Source organism: Mesoplodon mirus (assembly GCF_964341445.2).
Source record: "Mesoplodon mirus genome assembly, chromosome: 6".
Taxonomy (NCBI): Eukaryota; Metazoa; Chordata; class Mammalia; order Artiodactyla; family Ziphiidae; genus Mesoplodon; species Mesoplodon mirus.
The window spans coordinates 80,969,558-80,995,785 of NC_138982.1; the positions used below are offsets into that span (position 1 = coordinate 80,969,558).

Consider the following 26,228-nt stretch of genomic DNA (forward strand, 5'->3'; position numbering starts at 1 on the left):
TTAGTATATTTGTTATGGTGATCTGTGATCAGTGGTGTTTGATGTTACAGTTGCAAAAAGAATACATCTTGCTGAAGGTTCAGATGATGGTTAACATTTTTTAGCAATAAAGTATTTTTAAATTAAGGTATATATGTTGGTTTTTTAAGACATAATGCTATTGCACACTCAGTCGACTATAGTATAATGTAAACATAACTTTTATATGTGCTGGGAAATCAAAAAATTCATTTGACTCACTTTGTTGTAATATTCACTTTATTGTCATAGTCTGGAACTGAACTCTCAGTATCTCTGAGGTATGCCTGTACTTAGGTGGAAATTTATAGTGCTGAGGACTTACAAGAAGAAAAGTCTCAATGTCCTCAACTTCCATCCCAAGCAAGTAGAACAAAAAAGAGTAAATGAGACCCAAAGTAAGCAGAAGAAAGGAAATAATAAATATCAGAACAGAAATCAATAAAATAGATAACACAGGGGCTTCCTTGGTGGCGCAGTGGTTGAGAGTCCGCCTGCCGATGCAGGGGACACGGGTTCGTGCCCCGGTCTAGGAAGATCCCACGTGCCGCGGAGCGGCTAGGCCCATGAGCCATGGCCGCTGAGCCTGCGTGTCCGGAGCCTGTGCTCCGCAACAGGAGAGGCCACAACAGTGAGAGGCCCGCATACTGCAAAAAAATAAATAAATAAAATAAAATAGATACACAAAAAAGTAGAGAAAATCAAAGTGAGTGCTGATTTATTGAGAATATCAATAAAATCAGTAAGCCTCTAGTGAGCCTGATCAAGATAAAAAGAACGGACACAATTTACTAACACCATGAATTAAAGAGGTGACAACACTACAAATTCTATAGGTATTATAAACAGTTTTCTTATAATTCCATCAACTTAGATGAAAAGAACAAATACCTTGAAAGACACAAACTACCAAAGTTTATTAAATATGTCTTAGAGTTCGTGAAAGCCCACGTCTATTAAAGAAAAAGTCTTAGCAAACTAGAAGAGAATTTCCTTAACCTGGTAAAGGGAATCTATGGAAAACCTACATCTAACATCGTGTTTAATAGTAAAAGACCTTGCTCTTAAGATCAAGAATGAGACAAAGATGTCCACTGTCACCAATTCTATTCAACACTGTTCTGGAGGTCCTAGCCAGTGCAATAAGGTAAGAAAAAGAAATGAAAGGCATCCGGTTTGGAAAGGAAGAAGTAAAACTGTCTTTATTTGCAAATGACCTGATCATTTATTTAGAATATTAAATGGAATCTACAGAAGAGCCACTAGAACTAATGAATGAGTTGAGCATAAAAATACAGTATCAATATACAAACATCGTTTGTGCATATATATACCAATGTTGAACAATCAAAATTGGAAGTTAAAAAAATTTATAATAGCATCAAAAATATGAAATACTCAGGGATAAATCTGATAAAAATTGTGCAAGACCTATATACTGAAAATTACAAAACCTTATTGAGAGAAATTTAAGAAGACCTAAATAAATGGAGAGATATACCTTGTTCATCGGTGCTATTGATTGGATGTTTATGTCCTCCCCAAAATTTATATGTTGAAATCTCATCCTCAGTGTGATGGTATTTGGAGACAGGGCCTTTGGGAGATGATTAGGTCATGAGGGGGAAGCCTTCATGAATGAGATTAGTGCCCTTATAAAAAGAGGCCAGAGAGCTAGGTAGCTCTCTTTCCATCATGTTAGGATATAACAAGAAGTCAGCCATTTGCAGACTGGAAGAAGACTGTCACCAGACCATGATCATGCTGGCACCATTGTCTTGAACTTCCAGTCTTCAGAACTGTGAGAAATAAATTTCTGTTGTTTATAAGCCACTTAGTCTATGGTATTTTGTTATAGCAGGTGAGCTGAAAGACAGTGGGTTAGAAGGTTCAATATTGTTAAGACATTAATTCTCTCCTAATTGATCTATAGATTCAATACAATCCCAATCAGAATCCCAGATGACCTTCTTGTAGAAATGATAACCTCACTTTAAAATTCATGGGAAAATGTGCAGTATCTAAAATAGCCAAAACAGCTTTCAAAAAAGGAACAAAGTTGGAGGATTATTGCTCTCTGTTTGTTATTTTGAGTGCAAGAGTGTTTTCAGAGGTATATGCATATGTCAAAACTTATCAAATTGATACTTTAAATGTGTGCAGTTTATGGTATATAATTTATACCTCAATAGAGTCATTTATTTAAAAGCCTAATAGGAAAATGGGATAAAATACAAATACAAAATATTTTAAAATACCCCAAAACCCCCATAGGACAGATTAAGAAAGTAAAACAAATAGTAACGTAATAGATTTTAACTCATTTATGTCAGTAATTATCTTAAGAATAAATAGAATACTCCAGGACATATATACACTACCAAATATAAAATAGATAGCTAGTGGGAAACAGCCACATAGCACAGGGAGATCAGCTCGGTGCTTTGTGATCACCTAGAGGGGTGGGATAGGGAGGGTGGGAGGGAGACGCAAGAGGGAGGAGATATGGGGATATACGTATATGTATGGCTAATTCACTTTGTTATAAAGCAGAAACTAACACACCATTGTAGAGCAATTATACTCCAATAAAGATGTTTAAAAAAAGAATGAATAGAATACTCCAATTAAAAGACAAAGATTATTGTACTAAAGAACAGACATATTAAAAAGGATTATTAAAATGTTTTAATTAGTGACAGAGTTTTTCATAGCCTTCATCATTTTAATGCACCATGCTTTACTTGTGGGTAGCCACAAAGAAATGTTTGATTTATGAGACCAATATAAAGAGAAACCTTAATTTTTAAAATTTTATCCCTAGCTTCACCTGAGTTGTGGTTTGAAATGAGCCTCTTCACCTGGCATGAGTGGGGTTTGTAGGAGGGGTTAATGGGTGGGCTATGATTCCCCCCTCCTGATTTTGTGTATAAAGTATTACATATTTATATATGTTTTTCAGGAGAGGATCAGTAGTTTTCATCAGTATTTCATGTCCAAAAAACTATTTAAGAATCATGGTTTGAAGAATGAATAAATTGAGTGCTGCTCTAGGTGTCTAATTTCTTTTCTTTTTTTTTATACAGCAGGTTTTTATTGGTTATCTGTTTTATGCACATTAGTGTATATATGTCAATCCCAATCTCCCAGTTTATTCCCCCGCCCCGCTTTCCCCCCTTGGTGTCCATACGTTTGTTCTCTGTATCTGTCTCTATTTCTGCCTTGCAAACTGTTCATCTGTACCATTTTTCTAGATTCCACATATATGCATTAATATACAATATTTGTTTTTCTCTTTCTGACTCACTTCACTCTGTATGACAGTCTCTAGGTTCATCCATGTCTTTACAAATGACCCAATTTCGTTTCTTTTTATGGCTGAGTAATATTCCATTGTATATATGTGCCACATCTTCTTTATCCATCCGTCTGTGGATGGGCATTTAGGTTGCTTCCATGACCTGGCTATTGTAAATAGTGCTGCAATGAGCATTAGGGTGCATGTGTCTTTTTGAATTATGGTTTTCTCTCGGTATATGTATATGCCCAGTAGTGGGATTGCTGGGTCATATGGTAATTCTATTTTTAGTTTTTCAAGGAACCTCCATACTGTTACCCATAGTGGCTGTATCAATTTACATTCCCACCAACAGTGTAAGAGGGTTCCCTTTTCTCCACACCCTCTCCAGCATTTGTGGCTTGTAGATTTTCTGATGATGCTCATTCTAACTGGTGTGAGGTGATACCTCATTGTAGTTTTGATTTGCATTTCTCTAATAATTAGTGATGTTGAGCAGCTTTTCATGTGCTTCTTGGCCATCTGTATGTCTTCTTTGGAGAAATGTTTATTTAGGTCTTCTGCCCATTTTTTAATTGGGTTGTTTGTTTTTCTGATATTGCGCTGCATGCGCTGTTTATATTTTGGAGATTAATCCTTTGTCCATTGATTCGTTTGCAAATAGTTTCTCCCATTTTGAGGGTTGTCTTAATGTCTTGTTTATAGTTTCCTTTGCTTTGCAAAAGCTTTGAAGTTTCATTAGGTCCCATTTGTTTATTTTTGTTTTTATTTCCATTTCTCTAGGAGGTGGATCAAAAAAGATCTTGCTGTGATTTATGTCAAAGAGCGTTCTTGCCATGTTTTCCTCTAAGAGTTTTATTGTGTCTGATCTTACATTTAGGTCTTTAACCCATTTTGAGTTTATTTTTGTGTATGGTGTTAAGGAGTGTTCTAATTTCATTCTCTTACATGTAGCTGTCCAGTTTTCCTAGCACCACTTATTGAAGAGACTGTCTTTCCTCCATTGTATATTCTAAGTGTCTGATTTCTTAGTACTTCCCTGAAATTAATTTCTCGTGAATGATTCAAGTGATTTGATCTGTATGTATGTACATGAGCCTCATCACAGTAGCTTGGAGTAGCAAGTTAAAGGTTATTCCAAGGATTGTGTGGTTCCACACAATCTGATGAAAGCCTTATGTTTCCTTAAGCTAGACTCAGGTTCTCATGAAATGATTCTCAGATCAACAGGTGCAGCATCACCTGGGAACTTACTAGAAATGCACATTCTCAGGACTTACTGAATCAGAAACTGGCAGTAAAAGGCCTGCAATCAGTATTTTTTAAGGCATTCTCCAGGTGATTTTGATGTGCACTAAAGTTTGGTAACCACTGGGTTAAACTATTCTTAGAAAAGTCCATTTCGTACCCCCTGCTTTCAGGCCAAGTTTAGGACATTTTGATAAGGAAGTGGCTGCAGAATGAACAGTCCAGTGTCAATAGCTTATATTTTCCATCTCTTTATCCTCAAAGAGCCTGAATCACTGTCACACAGTGTCTTGGGTTGCACAGCAACACTGAACAACAGTTCAGAGAAATCCAGTGTCCAGATGAAACTGGAATTTGCAGACACAGCATGTGAGTTCACTCATAAAAATTCTAACCAGAAGGCTTTTCAGGAATGAGTCCCATTAATTCCAAGGGCCTTGGATCTCTGCTGCTTTTGAGGAGTAGAACATTGTTTCCTGAATAGACTGAACCTCAGGAACAAGTGTTATTTACCTTTTTCTAGCTGTACGGCACCCTCACAAACATCCTTTAAAGAAGTACTCAGTATCACCATGGCTCCGTTGGCAAGGTAGATTAATGAATTCACTCAGCCTATGTTCTGGGTATCTAACAGGACTGAGGTCTCAGCTATAGCAGCATAGAACTTGAGCTGTCCAAAACCAGCCTCTGAAACCTTCAAATGATCATTCTCTCTGGTCCTTCTGTTGCCTGAAGCTTGATTTGTCGTGACACCTTACTGTTTCGCTGATGAGAAATAGCACAGAGCACTGCACAGCAGTTCTCATTAAAGGAGGGCAGCCAAGTGGAATTCATTCTTGGCTCTTAATAATTTTCAAGTGAGAATTTTACTGCATATTAATGAACACTAATTGACATTTGTGACTGGTTTTTATGGAAATCATGCATATATAATTTGCATGATAGTACCTAAGTGCAACTCTGAGAAGTTGGTGAGGGTTTTTGTATGTTGCTGGGGTTTTTTGTTTTTTTTGTGTTTAATTCCCAACTCCAGTCCCTGGCAGTAGTGTGGAATATTCACATGTCTCTCGGATCCGTCTATAAGGCAGTAGTGGCTCACAGCCCAGTTCATGTGGTTGTGCCAGTTTATACCTGAGAGTACAGAGGGTCACAAAACACATCAGGGCAGGTCTCTGAAAGTAGGAGATGCTCCCACAGTAGTCAGGGGGACTTTCCAGCCCTCCTTTATAAATCAAATCTCCTGTTTCTGCTGAGTTATAGGAGTATTTCACTGTCCTGAGGATTGTTCCCAGGAGTATAGGACTCTATCCTATATAATGTTTTCTAAACATCTCTGGGTTCACTTCAACAAATCTGTACTGATCACCAGGCCCTGTGCTAGGTGGTAGAGCAAGACCACGTTGTCTTGTTCCCTGCTGCATCCCTAGGTCTTAGTGACCAGCCCATAATAGTTGGTCAGGCAACATTTATTGAATTAATGATCATGGTCTCTACCATCAGGGATCTATAATTCAGTATCCTTACAAAATCTGATTTTAAATACAATGTAAAGACCGTTACTCTTCATGTTAGAAGAAGCAATGATTTAGAACTTGGGATTCTGTTAGAAACTTTAGAGAAACAAGATAGATAACCTTGGCTATATGATCCAAGTCTTTTGTATAGATGACCCTTCTCTATTGTGGAAATGAAAGAAGCCAGTATTTATTGATGATCTAGTATATCAGTTCCATGTGCATGCATCCTGGACATCATATGATTTAATCATCAACAAAACCTATGAGGTGTAGATAGTATTATCCTCATTTCACTGAGGAGGCAGCTAAGAATTGGAGAAGTTAAGTGACTAACCTAAGACACCACAGATACAAAATGATGGAGCTGAGAGTTAAATTCAGCCTGGGCTTTGTCCATTGCAGTATCACTCATTATATATCACTCATTATACCCAATGGTCCTAGGATGTGTGAAATGAAGCCAAACTCCATGTACTGGGATGGAGGCTGAATTGACCCCAGGACCCTGAGGTGTGCCCTGCATTCAGTTGATCTACTGTTTACAGTAAACCTACTGCTTACAGCACTGTTTTTCAGATCCTGTGGGGGACCCACTCCAATAGAGTCTGATTCACTTTAATTCTACCAAGCAGCGAGAAATATTTAAACACTATAAGCAGAGGGAGAAGTCAGGTTTCATAGAAGAAAAGTTACAAGTAATATCAAATTAAAAGGTTGAGTATGGCCTTCTGTAATGTTGAACAAAAATGTCCTACACACTGCAGGAAAAAATCACTGACTGTGCGCTGGGAAGCTCTGGAGAGGAGAGGCTTTAGAACACAGGGATTAGGAAAGAATGGTGGGATAATCCAAGAATTCATACAGAGCCCAAGGATCCAAAAGGTTCATTTTCTCTAAGACTCACATTAAAGTGGTGAATCAAAAAAAAAAAGTGGTGAATCAAGTCCACTCTCCTTCACCCCACCCTGTCCTCTTCCCACCCCTGCCAAGGGGCACCCAGTGATTCCCTTCTGCTTCTGAACTCCCCTAAGAGGGATGTATTTGGAGCAGCTGTCTCTCCTCCCGTTGATCTTCCCTCCAGTGAATCAAGATTCCCTGGAGCCCTGCTCCAGGGTCCTGGGGATGATTATTCAGAAACCATGAAAGTATGTGGAAAACTTAACTGGAGGCACTTCAGAGGCTTTAAAAGAGAACTTTTTATCATTTCTCTTTCATAAGGCAAATCTGAGGTTCTGAGAAGCAGATTAATTCAGTACACTTTACATTGTTGGGGAGAAAATGTACAAGTTCCAAAACTTATACTCTCCCAAGAGAATATTCTTTCCCCTTCCACAGTGTTCCTTTTTTCTCTCGGACCTCCTCCACAAACTTCTAACTACAGCCTTAGAGCTGTTACCCCTATGGCCCTGCTCTCTCCAGTTACCTCCACTGGCCCTGCACACATTCTGTGTATTCACATCAAGCTTGCCTTCCTGCTGGTCACCATTCCCATCCGGCACTCCCCTGTACACACACACAGTCTCCATCTTCCCTTCCTCAAGCCCAGGCCTTTGCCCCAGATGTTTCAAGTGTGTGAAAGGCCAATCATAACTTCCTTTAAAGGACCTTTAAAGTTGTATAGAAAGAGCACAACTTGGGACACCAAGATTCTCTTCCTACACTCACCATGTGATCCCTGAACCTCCCAACCTCTGTGGGGCAGTTTTCTGACCCATAAAATGGAGACTGGACTTGATTATATCTGAGGTTGCTTCCATCTCCAATATTCTGTGACTTCACTTACTTTCCCTGACTGAACTGTCTTGTTCATAGACATGCAGTACTTTTCCACCCTAATATCATGCTCATTCTCTCTTAGAAAGAATTTACAACTGTAAGCCATCTTCTGTGTTGAGAATCTCTGTGGTGGGCGGTCGTTAGGGGAGGCTTAATCCCCTCCGCCCTGTGTGTACTTGTCTGCTGCCTCCACAAAGAGCAGCGTATGCTTAGGCAATAGACATGAATTTTACTGTTAGTATAAGTGACCCATATGCAGCATGTTTGTAAATCTGCTACCAGAACATAACACAGTGCATTCAAAAACAATTAAAGTGCATTTTACATTTCCTGCTGTTTATAATTATCCATATATCTGCTGCCTATATTAACATAGTTAGTGTGGAGGTAATACTTGAGACAATATTAGTGCCAGAAGGAACGTTAGTAAGTATCTAGTCAATGCTATTGGTGGTGGTTTGAAAAGATACATTTTTTATTAATTTGCATGTGGTTCTGACTTACCTCTTCTTCATGGATAACCTGAGGCTGAGATACTTCAAACAATGTATCTATTTGCTCACATTGGGTAGAAACATCCGTATTACTTCAGCCGCCCCTTCTTGCTCTTAACATAAAGCATGTATTGGGTTGAAAAATGAAGGAATAAGGAAATCCAGACAAAAGGAAAATAGTCATAGGATAATAAAATGAGCCAGAAATACCTAACACTGCACAGTTGCTATAAGTGAACCACATATTTGATTCCAAGCTTCCCAGCAGCCAAAAGAGAAAGAAACGTACTACTCATGACATGAAAATGTTCCAGAAAAAGACAACTTGTCCTGGTATTTGAAAGGAAGAGAAATTTCCACCATCTGTCCTCATGGAGGAGCCACTAAGTCAGTGTTGTAGACCACACCTTCGACAATATTTTACTAATACCTACAATGCTAATTTTGTTCATTTATTCAGTAATCATTTATTGCACGCCTACTATGTGCCATATATGTTTCAGTGCATTACAGTTATTGTTCTTTTTGATGCTCAAATTATCCTGTCATTGACCAGTGGAAGCCTGTTGACTCCTGCATCCCTTTGACATGATTCTGTACTCTCTGTAGTCTGATAATTTTTGATGCTCTAGTATGACAAAATGTCCCAGTTTCATCTCATATATTTCCAGCTCCATAACTTAAATTGACTATTTCACTAAAGAAACCTGATTCCTTTTAGTGAAAAATGGTTTTAGAGACTACAGTCTGGGCACTTGGAGTGCTTATTGTTACTATGTTGTACTTACTTCCAAACTTCAGTTAACAGATGAGGAAATATGAATATTTTAGAAAAAGAAAAATTTTGAGTCCATACTGATATTTCCCATTTAAATAAAAGATTGGAGATTTTTAACTTATTTTATTTTATATACATTTTTTTTCTCTTTGAAATTCTTAGTTCCCATTGACATGAACATAATTACTTATTTGCTTTATCTAATAGGTAGATGTGTGTATGTGTACATGTATGTATATCCATCTATATAAAATAGGAACAATACCTACTTAATGCCATTTAAGGTTTCTTTGTGGTTATTTTTTGTCTTTCGGGTGTATAATCAATTACTTTTACTTAAAATAATTCTTCTCCATGTGGTTATGTCGTTAACTTGACGATAGTAATTTGTTTCAGCTTGCTTTCTAATTTTTAGATATTTATTTTCTTTTTGATTTAATTTTGTTTTTATTTTTTTTGAATTTTATTTTATTTATTTTTTATATAGCAGGTTCTTATTAGTTATCCATTTTATACATATTAGTATATACATGTCAATCCCAATCTCCCAATTCATCACACCACCACCACCACCCCTGCCATTTTCCCCCCTTGGTGTCCATACTTTGTTCTCTACATCTGTGTCTCTGTTTCTGCCCTGCAAACCGGTTCATCTGTACCATTTTTCTAGGTTCCACATATATGCGTTAATATACGATATTTGCTTTTCTCTTTCTGATTTACTTCACTCTGTATGACAGTCTCTAGATCCATCCACGTCTCTACAAATGACCCAATTTCGTTCCTTTTTATGGCTGAGTAACATTCCATTGTATATATGTACCACATATTCTTTATCCATTCGTCTGTCAGTGGACATTTAGGTTACATCCATGACCTGGCTATTGTAAATAGTGCTACAATGAACATTGGGGTGCATGTGTCTTTTTGAATTATGGTTTTCTCTGGGTATATGCCCAATAGTGGGATTGCTGGGTCATATGGTAATTCTATTTCTAGTTTTTTAAGGACCTTCCATACTGTTCTCCATAGTGGCTGTATCAATTTACATTCCCACCAACAGTGTAAGAGGGTTCCCTTTTCTCCACACCTTCTCCAGCATTTGTTGTTTGTAGACTTTCTGATGATGCCCATTCTAACTGGTGTGAGGTAATATCTCATTGTAGTTTTGATTTGCATTTCTCTAATAATTAGTGATGTTGAGCAGCTTTTCATGTGCCTCTTGGCCATCTGTATGTCTTCTTTGGAGATTTGTCTGTTTAGGTCTTCTGCCCATTTTTTGATTGGGTTGCTTGTTTTTTTAATATTGAGCTGTATGAGCTGTTTATATATTTTGGAGATTAATCCTTTGTCCATTGATTCGTTTGCAAATATTTTCTCCCATTCTGAGGGTTGTCTTTTCATCTTGTTTGTAGTTTCCTTTGCTTTGCAAAGCTTTTAAGTTTCATTAGGTCCCATTTGTTTATTTTTGTTTTTATTTCCATTACTCTAGGAGGTGGATCAAAAAAGATCTTGCTGTGATTTATGTCAAAGAGTGTTCTTCCTATGTTTTCCTCCAAGAGTTTTACTGTGTCCACTCTTATATTTAGGTCTTTAATCCATTTTGAGTTTATTTTTGTGTGTGGTATTAAGGAGTGTTCTAATTTCATTCTTTTACATGTAGCTGTCCAGTTTTCCCAGCACCACTTATTGAAGAGACTGTCTTTCCTCCATTGTATATCCTTGCCTCCTTTGTCATAGATTAGTTGACCATAGGTGCATGGGTTTATCTCTGGGCTTTCTATCCTGTTCCATTGATCTATATTTCTGTTTTTGTGCCAGTACCACACTGTCTTGATTACTGTAGATTTGTAGTGTAGTCTGAAGTCAGGGAGCCTGATTCCTCCAGCTCTGTTTTTTTCCCTCAAGACTGCTTTGGCTATTTGGGGTCTTTTGTGTCTCCATACAAATTTTAAGATTTTTATTCTAGTTCTGTAAAAAATGCCATTGGTAATTTGATAGGGATTGCATTGAATCTGTAGATTGCTTTGGGTAGTATAGTCATTTGCACAATATTGATTCTTCCAATCCAAGAACATGGTATATCTCTCCATCTGTTTGTATCATCTTTAATTTCTTTCATCAGTGTCTTATAGTTTTCTGCATACAGGTCTTTTGTGTCCCTAGGTAGGTTTATTCCTAGGTATTTTATTCTTTTTGTTGCAATGGTAAATGGGAGTGTTTCCTTAATTCCTCTTTCAAATTTTTCATCATTAGTGTATAGGAATGCAAGAGATTTCTGTGCATTAATTTTGTATCCTGCAGCTTTACCAAATTCATTGATTAGCTCTTGTAGTTTTCTGGTAGCATCTTTAGGATTCTCTATGTATAGCATCATGTCATCTGCAAACAGTGACAGTTTTACTTCTTCTTTTCCAATGTGTATTCCTTTTATTTCCTTTTCTTCTCTGATTGCCATGGCTAGGACTTCCAGAACTATGTTGAATAATAGTGGTGAGAGTGGACATCCTTGTCTTGTTCCTGATCTCAGAGGAAGTGCTTTCAGTTTTTCACCATTGAGAATGATGTTTGCTGTGGGTTTGTCATATATGGCCTTTATTATGTTGAGGTAGGTTCCCTCTATGCCCACTTTCCGGAGAGTTTTTATCATAAATGGGTGTTGAATTTTGTCAAAAGCTTTTTCTGCATCTATTGATATGATCATATGGTTTTTATTCTTCAATTTGTTAGTATGGTGTATCACATTGATTGATTTGCATATATTAAATAATCCTTGCATCGCTGGGATAAATCCCACTTGATCATGGTGTATGACCCTATTTAATGTGTTGTTGGATTCTGTTTGCTAGTATTTTGTTGAGGAATTTTGCATCTATATTCATCAGTGATATTGGTCTGTAATTTTCTTTTTTTGTAGTATCTTTGTCTGGTTTTGGTATCAGGGTGATGGTGGCCTCATAGAATGAGTTTGGGGGTTCCTTCCTCTGCAATTTTTGGAAGAGTTTGAGAAGGATGGGTGTTAGCTCTTCTCTATATGTTTGATAGAATTCACCTGTGAAGCCATCTGGTCCTGGACTTTTGTTTGTTGCACGATTTTTAATCACACTTTCAATTTCATTACTTGTGATTTGTCTGTTCATATTTTCTATTTATTCCTGATTCAGTCTTGGAAGGTTATACCTTTCTAAGAATTTGTCCACTTCTTCCAGGTTGTCCATTTTATTGGCATAGGTTTGCTTGTAGTACTCTCTTAGGATGTTTTGTATTTCTGCGGTGTCTGTTGTAACTTCTCATTTTTCATTTCTAATTTTATTGATTTGAGTCCTCTCCTCTTTTTCTTGATCAGTCTGGCTAATGGTTTATCAATTTTGTTTATCTTCTTCACAAAGAACCAGCTTTTGGGTTTTTTGTTTGTTTGTTTTTCTGCGGTACGCGGGCCTCTCACTGTTGTGGCCTCTCCGGTTGTGGAGCACAGGCTCTGGACACACAGGCTCAGCGGCCATGGCTCGTGGGCCTAGCCACTCCACGGCATGTGGGATCTTCCCAGACAGGGGCACAAATCCGTGTCGCCTGCATCAGCAGGCGGACTGTCAACCACTGTGCCACCAGGGAAGCCCTGCTTTTGGTTTTATTGATCTTTGCTCTTTTCTTTGTTTCTATTTCATTTATTTCTACTCTGATCTTTATGATTTCTTTCCTTCTACTAACTTTGGGTTTTGTTTGTTCTTCTTTCTCTAGTTCCTTTAGGTGTAAAGTTAGATAGTTTATTTGAGATTTTTCTTGTTTGTTGAGGTAGGCTTGTATAGCTATAAACTTCCCTCTTAGAACTGCTTTTGTTGCATCCCATAGGTTTTGGATTGTCGTGTTTTCATGGTAATTTGTCTCTAGGTATTTTTTGACTTCCTCTTTGATTTCTTCAGTGATCTCTTGGTTATTTACGAATGTATTGTTTAGCCTCCTTGTGTTTGTGTTCTTTACGTTTTTTCCCCTGTAGTTGATTTCTAATCTCATAGTGTTGTGGTCAGAAAGATGCTTTATATGATTTCAATTTTCTGAAATTTACTGAGGCTTGATTTGTGACCCAAGACGTGATCTATCCTGGAGAATGTTCCGTGTGCACTTGAGAAGAAAGTGTAATCTGCTGTTTTGGGATGGAATGTCCTATAAATATCAATTAAATCTGTGTGGTCTGTTGTGTCATTTAAAGCTTATGTTTCCATATTAATTTTCTGTTTGGATGATATGTCCATTGGTGTAAGTGAGGTGTTAAAGTCCCCCAGTATTATTGTGTTACTGTCGATTTCCTCTTTTATAGCTGTTAGCAGTTGCCTTATGTATTGAGGTGCTCCTACGTTGGATGCATATATATTTATAATTGTTATATCTTCTTCTTGGATTGATCCCTTGATCATTATGTAGTGTCCTTCCTTGTCTCTTCTAGCATTCTTTATGTTTAAGTATATTTTATCTGATATGAGTATTGCTACTGCAGCGTTCTTTTTATTTCCATTTTCATAGAATATCTTTTTCCATCCCCTCACTTTCAGTCTGTACGTGTCCCTAGGTCTGAAGTAGGTCTCTTGTAGACAGCATATATATGGGTCTTGTTTTTGTATCCATTCAGCAAGCCTGTGTCTTTTGGTTGGAGCATTTAATCCATTCACGTTTAAGGTAATTATCGATATGTATGTTCCTATTACCATTTTCTTAATTGTTATGGTTCGTTTTTGTAGGTCCTTTTCTTCTCTTGTGTTTCCCACGTAGAAAAGTTCCTTTAGCATTTGTTGTAGAGCTGGTTTGGTTGTGCTGAATTCTCTTAGCTTTTGCTAGTGTGTAAAGCTTTTGATTTCTCTGTTGGATCTGAATGAGATTCTTGCTGGGTAGAGTAATCTTGGTTGTAGGTTCTTCCCTTTCATCACTTTAAATATATCATACCACTCCCTTCTGGCTTGTAGAGTTTCTGCTGAGAAATCAGCTGTTAACGTTATGGGAGTTCCCTTATATGTTATTTGTTGATTTTCCCTTGCCGCTTTCAGTAATTTTTCTTTATCTTTAATTTTTGCCAATTTGATTACTATGCGTCTCAGTGTGTTTCTCCTTGGGTTTATCCTGCCTGAGACGATGTGCATTTCCTGGGCTTGGGTGGCTATTTCCTTTCCTATGTTAGGGAAGTTTTTGACTATGATCTCTTCAAATATTTTCTCAGGTCCTTTCTCTCTCTCTTCTCCTTCTGGGACCCCTATAATGCGAATGTTGTTGCATTTAATGTTGTCCCAGAGGTCTCTTAGGCTGTCTTCATTTCTTTTCATCCTCCTTTTCTTTATTCTGTTCCGTGGCTGTGAATTCCACCGTTCTGTCTTCCAGGTCACTTATCTGTTTTTTTTAATTTTTTTAAATCTGTTCTTCTGCCTCAGTTATTCTGCTATTGATTCCTTCTAGTATATTTTTCATTTCAGTTATTGTATTGTTCAAATCTGTCTGTTTATTCTTTAATTCTTCTAGGTGTTTGTTTTTTAATTCTTCTAGGTCTTTGTAAAACATTTCTTGCATCTTCTCGATCTTTGCCTCCAGTCTTTTTCCGAGGTCCTGGATCATCATCACTGTCGTTATTCTGAATTCTTTTTCTGGAAGGTTGCCTATCTCCACTTCATTTAGGTGTTTTTCTGGGGCTTTATCTTGTTCCTTCATCTGGCATATAGCCCTCTGCCTTTTCATCTTGTCTGTCTTTCTGTGAATGTGGTTTTTGTTCCACAGGCTGCAGGATTGTAGTTCTTCTTGCTTCTGCTGTCTCCCGTCTGGTGAATCACCAATATTTTATTTTTGGAGTGTCTTATCTACTATATTTTAATTTTATGATTGCATTTTAATCTCTAGAATTCTGTTTGGGTTTTCTAAATACATTCTCCATTTCTCCTTTCCTTTTGTTTATGTTCTGTTTTATATCTTTCAGCATATTTATAATAGTTGTTTTAAAGTCCTCATGTGCCAGTTATATTATTTCTGTTATTTCTGTATTTTTTTTCTATTTTTTGGCTGCGCTGCACAGGATGCAGAATCCTAATTCCCTGACCAGGGATCAAATCTGTGCCGCCTGCAGTGGAAGTGTGGTGTCCTAACCTCTGGACTGCCAGGGAAGTCCCTCTGTATGTTTTCATTGAATTTTTAAAGTGTATTGTTATAGGTCTTATTTCTTGCTTCTTTGCGTGCCTGGTAATTTTTTATTGATGATGGACATTTGAGTTTTATGTTGTTGAGTGCTGGCTCTTGTTGTATTCCTTTAACGAACATTGTATTTTGTTCTGGAATGCAGTTAAGTTTTTTGTGGATCAATCTGATCCTTTTAAGGCTTACTTTTGAGCATTATTAGGGAAGGTCCAGAGTAGTTTCTAGTCTAGGGTTTATTTAGTCCCATTTTTTTCTGAGAATTGTATCTAATGTCCTGTATATTATGAGGTCTCTCCACTCTGGCTGGTGGGAACACAAAGTATTCCCAACCCTGTGTGAACTCCGGGAAATGTTCAGCTACTGCCTACCAGTGGTTATTTCTTTCACTTCAAGTAGTTTCCTCTCACTCATGCCTAGATCAATACTCAGAAAAAGACTGAGAGGATCCCCTGCAGATTTCCAAAGCACTCTCTTTCTTGGTGTCTCTGTCTTCTTCATTACTCTGCCTCACAAATCTGTTTGCCTGATATCCCTAAACTGCAATCTATTCTCCTTACCTTAGCAAGACTTCTAGGCTCTCTTTGGGTTTCCCTCCCTGTGCTGTGGCCTGGGAACTGCCTTCAGGCAGTAACTTCGGATCAATTATTGTCACTGAAAGGATGTATTTATTTATTTATATTTCACTTTATGTCTGTCAGTCAGTTGTAGGTTCACCTCATTTGTTTTCCAAAGTCCTGTGAAATCTGTTATCCAATATCTGGTAAGAGTTGTTTTGTATATTTTGTCTGGTTTTCGAGGTGTTTACAGCAGGACGGCATTTCCAATAGCAGTTAATTCTTCATGAACAGAAGCAGAAGTTGTACCAACTACAAAACAAATTTTTAAAAGACAGTAATTGTAGGACTAGTTTTTCGATAGCCAGAAATAATGTGTAGAAGAATAGGGTAGATTTTTATGGAAAGATACGGGGGCTGTTGAGAGTTGTGAACCTGTGAAGGACCATCTTGCTCTTTGGAACAGTGAAGTTGATGCAGTATCTGTTTTGCTGATCCTAATCACTGGGCAGGATTCTGTTAAATAAATTGTAAGCCCTACCATTTCATCTTCTTGGACCTGCTACTGTCTGTGGACTAGACAGTTTACCTCTATAGACTTTGGTGGGGGTGGGAATTGCTCTTGGAGGAGCCTGGCAGACCTTTCTCTTTGTGCCTTGGATTCTGTATCTATCTTATGGTCAAATGCCTCACTATTATCCCCTCTGACACACTACTTCCCACCCACTTTCCCAATCACTCAATACTTTTTGAAATCATTCAACTCTGTCCTCTCAATGACTAAGCCATTCATTGTTTCACCACTTCTTCATGTGTGAATCTCTGTAAATGTGTGCTAATGTTATAATTGAATGCCTGCCCTGTGGAAGAGCCTAGTATCATGGTTTATAAAGTTCCTACACTGGATATCCATGGACTGGAGGGGTGCCTAGCATTCAAAGTTCCATGCCAGTGAGTTCAGTCTGTCCAAGGTGACCTTTAGAATGTACTCAGAAATTTATGTTCAGCTGGACAATCCTATCATGTTCACAGAATCTCCCAAAAATGATTTGGGCTTAAGGTTTTTAGCCCTTCTGAGATCCACAGTGTTGACCAGGGTTTCTCTACCTTAGCATTACTGACATTTGGGGCTGGATAAGTCTTTGTTATTTGGACCATTCTGTGAATTGTAGGATGTATAACAGCGTCCCTGGCCTCTACCTACCACATGTCAGTAGCACCTTCCTCTCAGTTTTGACAACCACAATGTCTCCAGACACTGCCAGATGTCCTCTGGAGGTGCAAAATTGCCCCAGTTAAGAGTTACTGATATAGACATACTGTTGTGGGCCACACTCCAGAGAACTCATAGATGTGAAGCTCTGGGAACTAAACATGAAGAAACCTAACAGGCCATTGGTGTCTTCTTAGGGTGAGGTCAGTCCAGGGTGTCTGCCCCATGCGGGGTATTAACTGGGAGGACATTGACCTTGCAGTTAAACTCCTGGATTTGAGTCCTGCCTCTGCAGATTTGGAGCAAGATTCTCCGCTTTTCTGCTCTTCAGTTTTCTTATGTGAAAATGAGGAGATGTCTTGTTTACCTCACATGACACAGTTGTGAGAACAAAATGAGGTTTTATATATATACACACACACATCTATATGATGTAAGGATACACAAACTGGGACTTAATAATGGTTTAAATATAAGTGTACTTATTTGCCAGTATGATTAAAAGGGCAATATAGGAAAAATATATTTTTCAATCCATCATATAGTCCTCCCTGTGGCTTCCAATATTGCTCCATGCTAGAAAGCACTTTAGAGGATGTCTAACTTTTAAGAAAAAGAAAAAAATTATCTTTTTAGAATTAAATTTTCAACTAAATGAAGATGCAAATAGTCAGATTTTTGTATTTACTCCTTAATTTTGCATTCAGTAATCTGACCAGACTTCACAAGAATTTAAATGTCTTGACAGGAGGTAGTGGCTTTTAGTTCTCTTGGGATTTCATTGTAATGAGCCTGGTAAATAATTCAGGACGATATGAGAGGCCAATATATGGGCAGCACCTGGTGCTATATTGTTCATGTCTAAGCATGCAGAATCCAAAGATGGCATTCTACACCAGTCACTATTGTTCTGGCTTAAACACAAGTCCTGTATTCAGTGGCCATTGGAATAATAATAATTGATTTTTTTTCTCTTCCAAGTTTCCTCCACAATAAAATAAAACTGTGCTAAGCTGTTTCAGAAACACAAAGCAGAGGTGGCATCCTTTTTTAAATTCCCACTGGTAAAATTTCAAATCTGTTTCTCTGTTACAGGATAGATTGCTTCAAAGTATTGGGGACATGTCTGCCTTTTCTGCTGGAGTTAATTTAAGCCTCTCTACTTTTGAGCATTTCTACTTTTGTTCTGCAAGGTAGAGCTTTTTTTTAGATCACAGTATTCATATTGCAATCATCTTCTGAGAGAAATAACACCATCCTCTGGCCACTTGCTCACTCTGTGGGAATTCTTAGAACCCTCAGTTTCTCTCCCTATTACCTGAGTAGCCTATCCCACTTCTAGTAGTCTAACAGTTTAGAAATAAACAAACAGAAAACTCTTGGCAAAAGGCTTGCATATCCTTTTGAAATCCCAGCTGACTGGGCATAGAATGTTCCTCCCTTCACTGAGCTAACAGGAGTGAACAGGACCAACCAACAGGCAATGTATGCAGACAGTATGGGGCACCTGAGCCTACCACCACCCAGGATCAGACAGAGCTTAATCCCTAAGTTGCATAGAAAGATCTTTGAAGGGCAGGGGGGTTTCCACTAGGGAAAAAAGCAAGATGTGTTCACATATTGAAACTAAAATTTTTGTAGTGCTGGACCATAAAAGGGATCAGAAGAGGGACTGTAGAGCTGTATATCTATAAATTGTTAGGTGTGCTTTGTCTTTGTTTTTAAAGTATTGTTTATTAAAGAGGTTTTGAAATATATTTACTTAAATATATACTATATTTTAAACCTTTGTTATATATAATAATGTATATAACTACATATAATAAAAATATATAGTTAAAATGTGTAAAATATTTTTAAACTTCTGTAATAATCCATTTACATATATGTGTGTATTTGTGTTTATTTGTGTGTGTTATATATAAATAACATTTGTTTGTTAACAGGTTTAATTGCTTTCTTCTCCTTTGAGACCTGTGTGAGAGTACTTGGAGCAGTGACTGCCATCTGGTGGCAAGCCAGAATCATCGCAGTGTGTGACTTAATGGTTACTAAGATGCCCACTCTTGACTCACATGGTCTGCACTGGCAGCAGGGGACCAGGAGAGCCTGGAGGGTGTCTGATGAAGGAGCTTAGTGAAATAACTCTCCGCTTCCACCTGAATGGATTGTTCGTCCCAGATTCTGCACCAGGAGCCAGCTTCAAAATGGCACCTCTGAAGAAAAGGTTTGAGTTGCTCTTCTGTTTTACTCAAAGACCTTCTGGTTATCTACTGCTGGGTAACCAAGACTGTGAATAAGCACATACCAAGAGGGGCATACGATGACATGGAGCCTGAAATAAACTGCTCTGAATTGTGTGATGGTTTTCCTGGCCAGGAGCTGGAGCGGAGACCCCTTCATGATCTCTGCAGGACAACAATTGTAAGTGAGCAGCCATGGGGTGTCAGGGCTGCTTAGATGTACACGTTGTTGTTATTATTGTTGATGATGGTAGTGGTGGTGGAGGGGGGAGAAGTACGAGGAGGAAATGCTTATGCAGGACATTATGTCCCAGCTCTGGAGGTGATGGGGGCAGTTCATGTTTGATCTGTAGAAGAGCCTTCGTTCCTAACAGCTTCTCTTCATTCTGTCCTCAGACCTCTTCCCACCACAGCAGTAAGACCATTTCTTCATTATCTCCTGCCCTCTTGGGTGTTGTTTGGACTTTCCTCAGCTGTGGACTTCTGCTGATAGCCTTCTTTCTTGGCTTCACAATTCGCTGCAGGAAGAACAGGTAAGCAGCCCCATGCCTAGTTTCTCATATCTCGTTGCCTGAAACATGAAACCCAGAGTGTTAGTGTCATTTTGGCACCACGAGCTGCTGGCTGGTATCAGCAAAGCTTGTGTTCTGCTGTGGCATTAAACCATGTGAGAAGCTGTCCCTGAAGGAGGCCTGGCCTTGCAGTACAATTCCCTCTTGAGAAGGAGAAAGGTCTGGCCCACTCTTGTGCTAACTACTACAAGAATATCCAAAGAAGAGAATGAAGCGTCTCTCCTCATAAAGGATGGTGAGATCTTTCCGAGAAGATGAGGTATTTATATTAAAAATAGAGAGCATGTAGAGAAATATTCCAAAGCAACATTAAAGTTTATGGCAGCACAATTGGAACCAGTCTGGGTAAGCTAAGGTTTCCGTAAAAATAGTGAAGCCCCACTACCTGGCTATTCTGCTAGACAGTTGTGACTGGTTGGAAAGTCACTGGCTCTTCCAGGTAAGGGCGTATGGCACCCAGGACTGACAAAAGAAACAAAGTGATGGCTTTTTTCTGAAGGGACTTGCAGAATCTTTCCTTCACTGGTATCCAGTCCTTCCCTCAAGGCCCACCCCATCTCTCCCACTCTGTGCCATCCTCCTGCCCCAGCTATCCCAGGCTCCCTCCTGAGAAGCCCTGCTCCAGCCTTCTCTCCCTGGTCTACAGGTGATTTCTGGATGGACCCCATGTCAGATTTCAACAGCCCCCTCAGAGGTGCCAAACTCGCCTGTCCCCACAGCAGCCTGACACTTGGTGGCGATCAAGTGTATTATGCTCCGTTGCCTGGGTTTGGCACTCAGATGAGGGTCAGTCAGTTGGATTTTTCTGCAGGCATTTTGGGGTGCCACTGGCCATCTGAGGTTTGGAGGACATGGAACTGTTAGGCAGCAGTGGCTTGATCTGCTGGGTCAACCTCAGCATGGCAGTGAGGCGTGGCACTTGGCCCTGGGTGCACCCCTGAAGCTTCCCCAGCCACTTTTCATTCTGTTCCTCAAATACACTAAGCCCACTCCCATCTTAAGGCCTTTGATTTACTGTCACTTTACTGTTTCCACTGCCTGACAGTCTTCTCCAGATCATCCCATGACTAGTTCCTTCTCATCTGATAGGTCTTATCTCAAATGTCATCTCTTCAGGGAGGATTTCCCTGATCATCCTATCTAAGGTAGCCTCTCTACAGAATGGCCATCCAGCCCCCTACGTCTCATGCCATATCCCATCACCCTGTTTTATTTTCTTCATAGCAAGTATCACTCTCTGATAGCACCATATTTATTGATTTACCTGTTTATTGTCTGCACCCCCCACCAGAATGTAAAGTCTGTGAACACAAGGACCTTGTCTGTCATGCTCACCACTGTTTCCAGCGTTTAGAACAGACTGGAATGTAGTAAGTGCTCAGTAAATATGTTTTCAGTGATCCTGGGAGTAAGGAGATTTAAATCCCAACAGTAGCTGCTGCCAAGAAAATGAGTAGGAAAATCACACATTCCAAGGTTAGAAAACTATGGAGTATACTATTTTCAGTTACAACACATTTCTATAATGCAAGTTAGTACCCAATTGGCAAATAAGAAAATAACATCATCGGTTCATATGTAATTTTTTCCCCAGCTAATCAATAGTTTAAAGCATCCAGGGGCAAGCTTTCTTACAGTTAAAGAAGGAAGCCTTAAGCTAAGAATACTGATATTCTGTGCAATAGAATACTGATAGCAGTGCAAGCAGTAGCTGGTTTAATGGCTTCAAGAACTGGTATTCTACCTACAAGGTGACGCTATCTGATGAAGTTGCAGGAGTAGATGAAGACATTTCCCTCGTATTTAAAAACGATTGCTGAAGAAAACACAGATCCAAATTAGATTTTGATGACAATGTTATCTATTGGAGGTGAATGCCCTTAAGGACCTATGTCTTGCAGATTTAAGGCTGTAAAAATCAGCTATGATCCTGGGTACAAGTGGTAGTGGACATTTACTGAGTACTAGTATTTTAATTGAGATAATTATTTTTTTATTAGTATTCTGGTTACAAAGTTAAATGTGTTTCATATGTTATGGCCCCACATTATTTTTCCCATAACCCATTATTTTTATCCACAATTTTGTAGAATGCGAGGTTTTTTAAAAAGCATTTATATGTCTGAACACTTGTAAACAGTGTTATAGTAGAAGCACCTATATTTGTTTCATTCTACTAAAGATTTTGTTGCCTGTCTTGCTTGCAGCGGGAGCATGACTTGGCATAAAAAATAACATATTAAGAGGCACTGTGAATAAAAACACATTTTGCAGTTAAGTAGCTTACAAGGTCAGACAAGGAAACATAAAATAACCCAGTTTCAAAAGTGCTTTCTTAAATAGTAAAATTTGTTCAAAGGTGCAGCATCAAAGTTAGATGCCTCATTTCACTCCAGTTCTGTGGTCTCTAAATTTGTGACTGTGACTCTGTGTGTGCACACACATGCATGTGTGTGCCAGAGTAAGAAAAACATTTTAATAATATTAAAAAAATGTAGCAATGTTCAAGTTCAGTCACCAGTACTGCATTTTTTAAATAACATTTTAAAATGTAGTCTACAAGAGAAAATCAGTAAAGATACAGAAGATTTGAATAACTCCATCAACCAACTTGACCTAATTGACGTTTGTATAATCCTACACCCAACAACAGCAGAATACATTCTTTTCAAGTACACACAGAACATTTACCAAGATAGATCATCTTCTGGGCCATAAAGAAGATCTTATTAAATTTAAAAGGATTCAAATTATACAAAGTATGTTCTCTGACCAGAATGGAATTAAATTAGAAATCCATAACAGAGAGATCTCTGGAAAATTCTGAAATATTTGGAAACTAAATAGAACACTTTAAAGTAACCCATGGTCAAAGAAGAAATCAGAAGGGAAACTAGAAAGTATTTTCAACTGAATGAAGGTGAAAACACAATATATCAAAAATTTTTGGATGCCATTAAAGCAGTACTTCAGGGGAAATTAGAGCACTAAACTCCATATTATAAAGAAGAAAGATCCACCTTACAAAACAGAAAACAAGAGCAGATGAGTCCCCAAATAAACAGAAGAAAGGAATAATAAAAATCAAAGTGGAAACTGATAAAATGAAAAACAGAAAAGCAACAGGAAAATAACAGCAAAACCAAAAACTCTCTGAAGATCAATAAGATTGACCAACTTCTAGACCAAGTGACCAGGAAAAAAAGAATATATAACTACCCAGGTAAGGGAGAGAGAGCTGTCATCACTAAAGATTCTATAAATATTAGAAGGAAAATAAGTTAATATCATGAACAACTTTGGTAGGCAGTCTCTAAAATGTTCTCCAATAAGTCCTACCTCCTGGTAGTCACAATATTGTGAAATCTCTTCTCCTTGAGTATGGGCTAGACTGACTGATTTGCTTATTAGTCACTTGGGATAAGGTTACAAAAAGACTATGGCTTCCAACTTGGATCCCTCTCACTCTTTCACTCACTCTGAGGGATGCCACCTTCCATTTTGTGAGCTGCCCTGCAGAGAGGCCCACATGGCCAGGAGCTGATGTTTCCAGTCTGTGGCCATCAAGGACCTGAGGCTTATTAACAGCCATGTCAGTGAGCTTCAATAGATCTTCTGAGTCCTGCTAAGAGCAGTGTGAATAAGCTTGGAAGCAGATTTTCCCCCAGTCGAGCCTTGGAGGACTGCAGCCATGGCTCACCAAGGGGTATACTTGTGAGAGACCCTGAGCCAGAGGCACCCTGCTAAACTGTGCCTGTATTGTAGAAATATTACTAGTTCTACACTAAGTCTTCTAAGAAACTGAAAATAAGGAAGCATTTCCTGACTTACTCTAATGAGTTAGGAAACACAGAATTTAGAAGAGAAAAAAACTATAGGCTTATGAACATAGATCCAAAATTTTAAACAAAATTTTAGCAAATTGAGTACAACCAATATCAAAAGGATAATTCATCATGACAAAGTGAAGTTTATTCCAGGAATGCAAAGTTGTTTTAACATCCATATGTCAATCAATGTAATACACCATGTTTACCAACTAAAAAAGAAAACCATATGATCACCTTAATAAGCATAGAAAGAGCATTTGACAAGGTTCAACATCCATTCCTGATAAAATCTCAACAAAGTAAAATAGAAAAGAACTCCCTCAACCTAACTCCCTACCATTTTTTTTAACATCTTTATTGGAGTGTAATTGCTTTACAATGGTGTGTTAGTTTCTGCTTTATAACAAAGTGAATCAGTTATACATATACATATGTTCCCATATCTCTTCCCTCTTGCATCTCCCTCCCTCCCACCCTCCCTACCCCACTCCTCTAGGTGGTCACAAAGCACCGAGCTGATCTCCCTGTGCTATGCGGCTGCTTCCCACTAGTTATCTATTTTACGTTTGGTGTGTGTTGGTGGTGTAGTGGTGAGCATAGCTGCCTTCCCTACTTTTTTTTTTTTTTTTTTTTGCGGTACGCGGGCCTCTCACTGTTGTGGCCTCTCCTGTTTCAGAGCACAGGCTCCGGACGCGCAGGCTCAGTGGCCATGGCTCACGGGCCTAGCCGCTCCGCGGCATGTGGGATCTTCCCGGACCGGGGCATGAACCCATATCCCCTGCATGGGCAGGCGGCCTCTCAACCACTGCGCCACCAGGGAAGCCCCTTCCCTACCATTTTTAATGGTAGAAGACTAAATGCTTTCCCACTGTGACCAGAAGCAAGATGTCTGCTCTCACCAATTCTATTCAACAGTGAAGGTTTTAGCCAATGCAAAGAGAAATAAAAGTCACCTAACTTAGAAAGGAAGAACTAAAATGACTTACCTTCAGGTCACCTGATCATCTATATAGAAAATTCAATGGAATCTATTTTTTTAAAAAAACAATTAGAACTAATAAATTAGTTTAACAAGATTGCAGTGTACAATATCAATGTACAAAACTCAACTGTATTTCTATATAGTAAAAACAATTGAAAAGTGAAATTAAAAGTAATGCCATTTACAGTAGCATAAAAAATATGAAATATTTAGGGATAAATCTAACAAACGATTTGAAATACTTGTGCACTGAAAACTGGAAAACATTGCTGAGAGATATTAAAGAAATTCTAAATAAATGGAGACATATGGTGTTCATGGGTTAGAAGACTCAATATTGTTAATTCTCCCCTTATTGATCTATAGACTAAACCCAATCACACTCACAATTCAGCTGGCCTTTTTTTTGTATAAATTGACAAGCTGGTTCTACAATTCACACGGAAATATTGAAGCACCTAGAAGAGCCAGAACAACTTTAAAGAAGAATAAAGTTGGAGGACTAGGACCACCTGATTTCAAGATGTTACAAAGCTACAGTTATGAAGACAGTTTGGTATTGGGTAAAGATAGACATATACATCAACAGAACAGATAGAATCCAGAAATAAACCTATGCATATATGGGAAACTGCTTTTCAACAGAGGTGCAAAGGCAATTCAGTGGAGAAGGGACAGTCAGTCTTTTCAACAAATGGTGCTGGAACAATTGGATACCCATATGCAGAAATGAACTTTGATCTACATCTTGTGCCATGTTTAGAAATTAACTGAAAATGGATCATACACCTATCTATTAAATCTAAAAAAATCTAAAACTGTGAAACTTCTCAAAGAAAGCATAGGATAACAATTTTGTGACCTTATAATAAGCAAAGATTTATTAGGTACAACAATAAAAGTAAAATCCATAAAACAAAGCATTGATGAGTTGAACTTCATCAAAATTAGAAGCATCTTCTCTTCTAAAGAGAAACTTAAGAAAATGAAAAGAAAGCCACATACTGGAAGAAAATATCTGCAAGTCATGTATCTGATAAACAACTTGTATCCAGAATATATAAATAATACTAAAAATTGATAATAAGCAATCCAACAACAACAAAAAAATGAGTGAAAGATTTGAACAGACACTTCACCACAGAAGATATATGGATGGCAAATAAACATGTGAAAAGATAGTCAACACCATTCGTCATAGGGAAATGCATATTAAAACCACAATGAAATACCACTACACACCTATTAGAATGGTTGAAATTTTAAAAGACTGGCTAAATTGGCATATACTGCTGGTGGGAATGTAATATGGTACAACCACTTTGGAAAACAGCCTGAACGTTTCTTTAAAAGTTCAACATATGGCTACCATATGATCCAGTCATTCTACTCTCAGGTTTTTACCCAGAGAAATTAAGCTATATGTACACCATACTGTATACCATGTTCATAATAGCTTTATTTGTAATAGCCAAAAACTGCAAAAAACAAATATGCATCAACAAGTGAATGGATAAACAAATTTTGGTATATCCATACA

General features: G+C 38.2%; 1 protein-coding gene across 1 annotated transcript in view; it reads left to right on the forward strand.

The window, feature by feature from the left end:
- The window catches only part of GPR156 (G protein-coupled receptor 156), a 94,354-nt gene that overhangs the window by 14,730 nt on the left and 53,396 nt on the right, over positions 1 to 26,228 (forward strand). Inside the window, exons 2-3 of the mRNA XM_082625597.1 lie at positions 19,008 to 19,485; positions 19,701 to 19,837. Of these exons, the coding sequence (XP_082481723.1) occupies positions 19,390 to 19,485; positions 19,701 to 19,837 (233 nt within the window). The 5' untranslated portion in view covers positions 19,008 to 19,389. The remainder of the gene's footprint in view (positions 1 to 19,007; positions 19,486 to 19,700; positions 19,838 to 26,228) is intronic.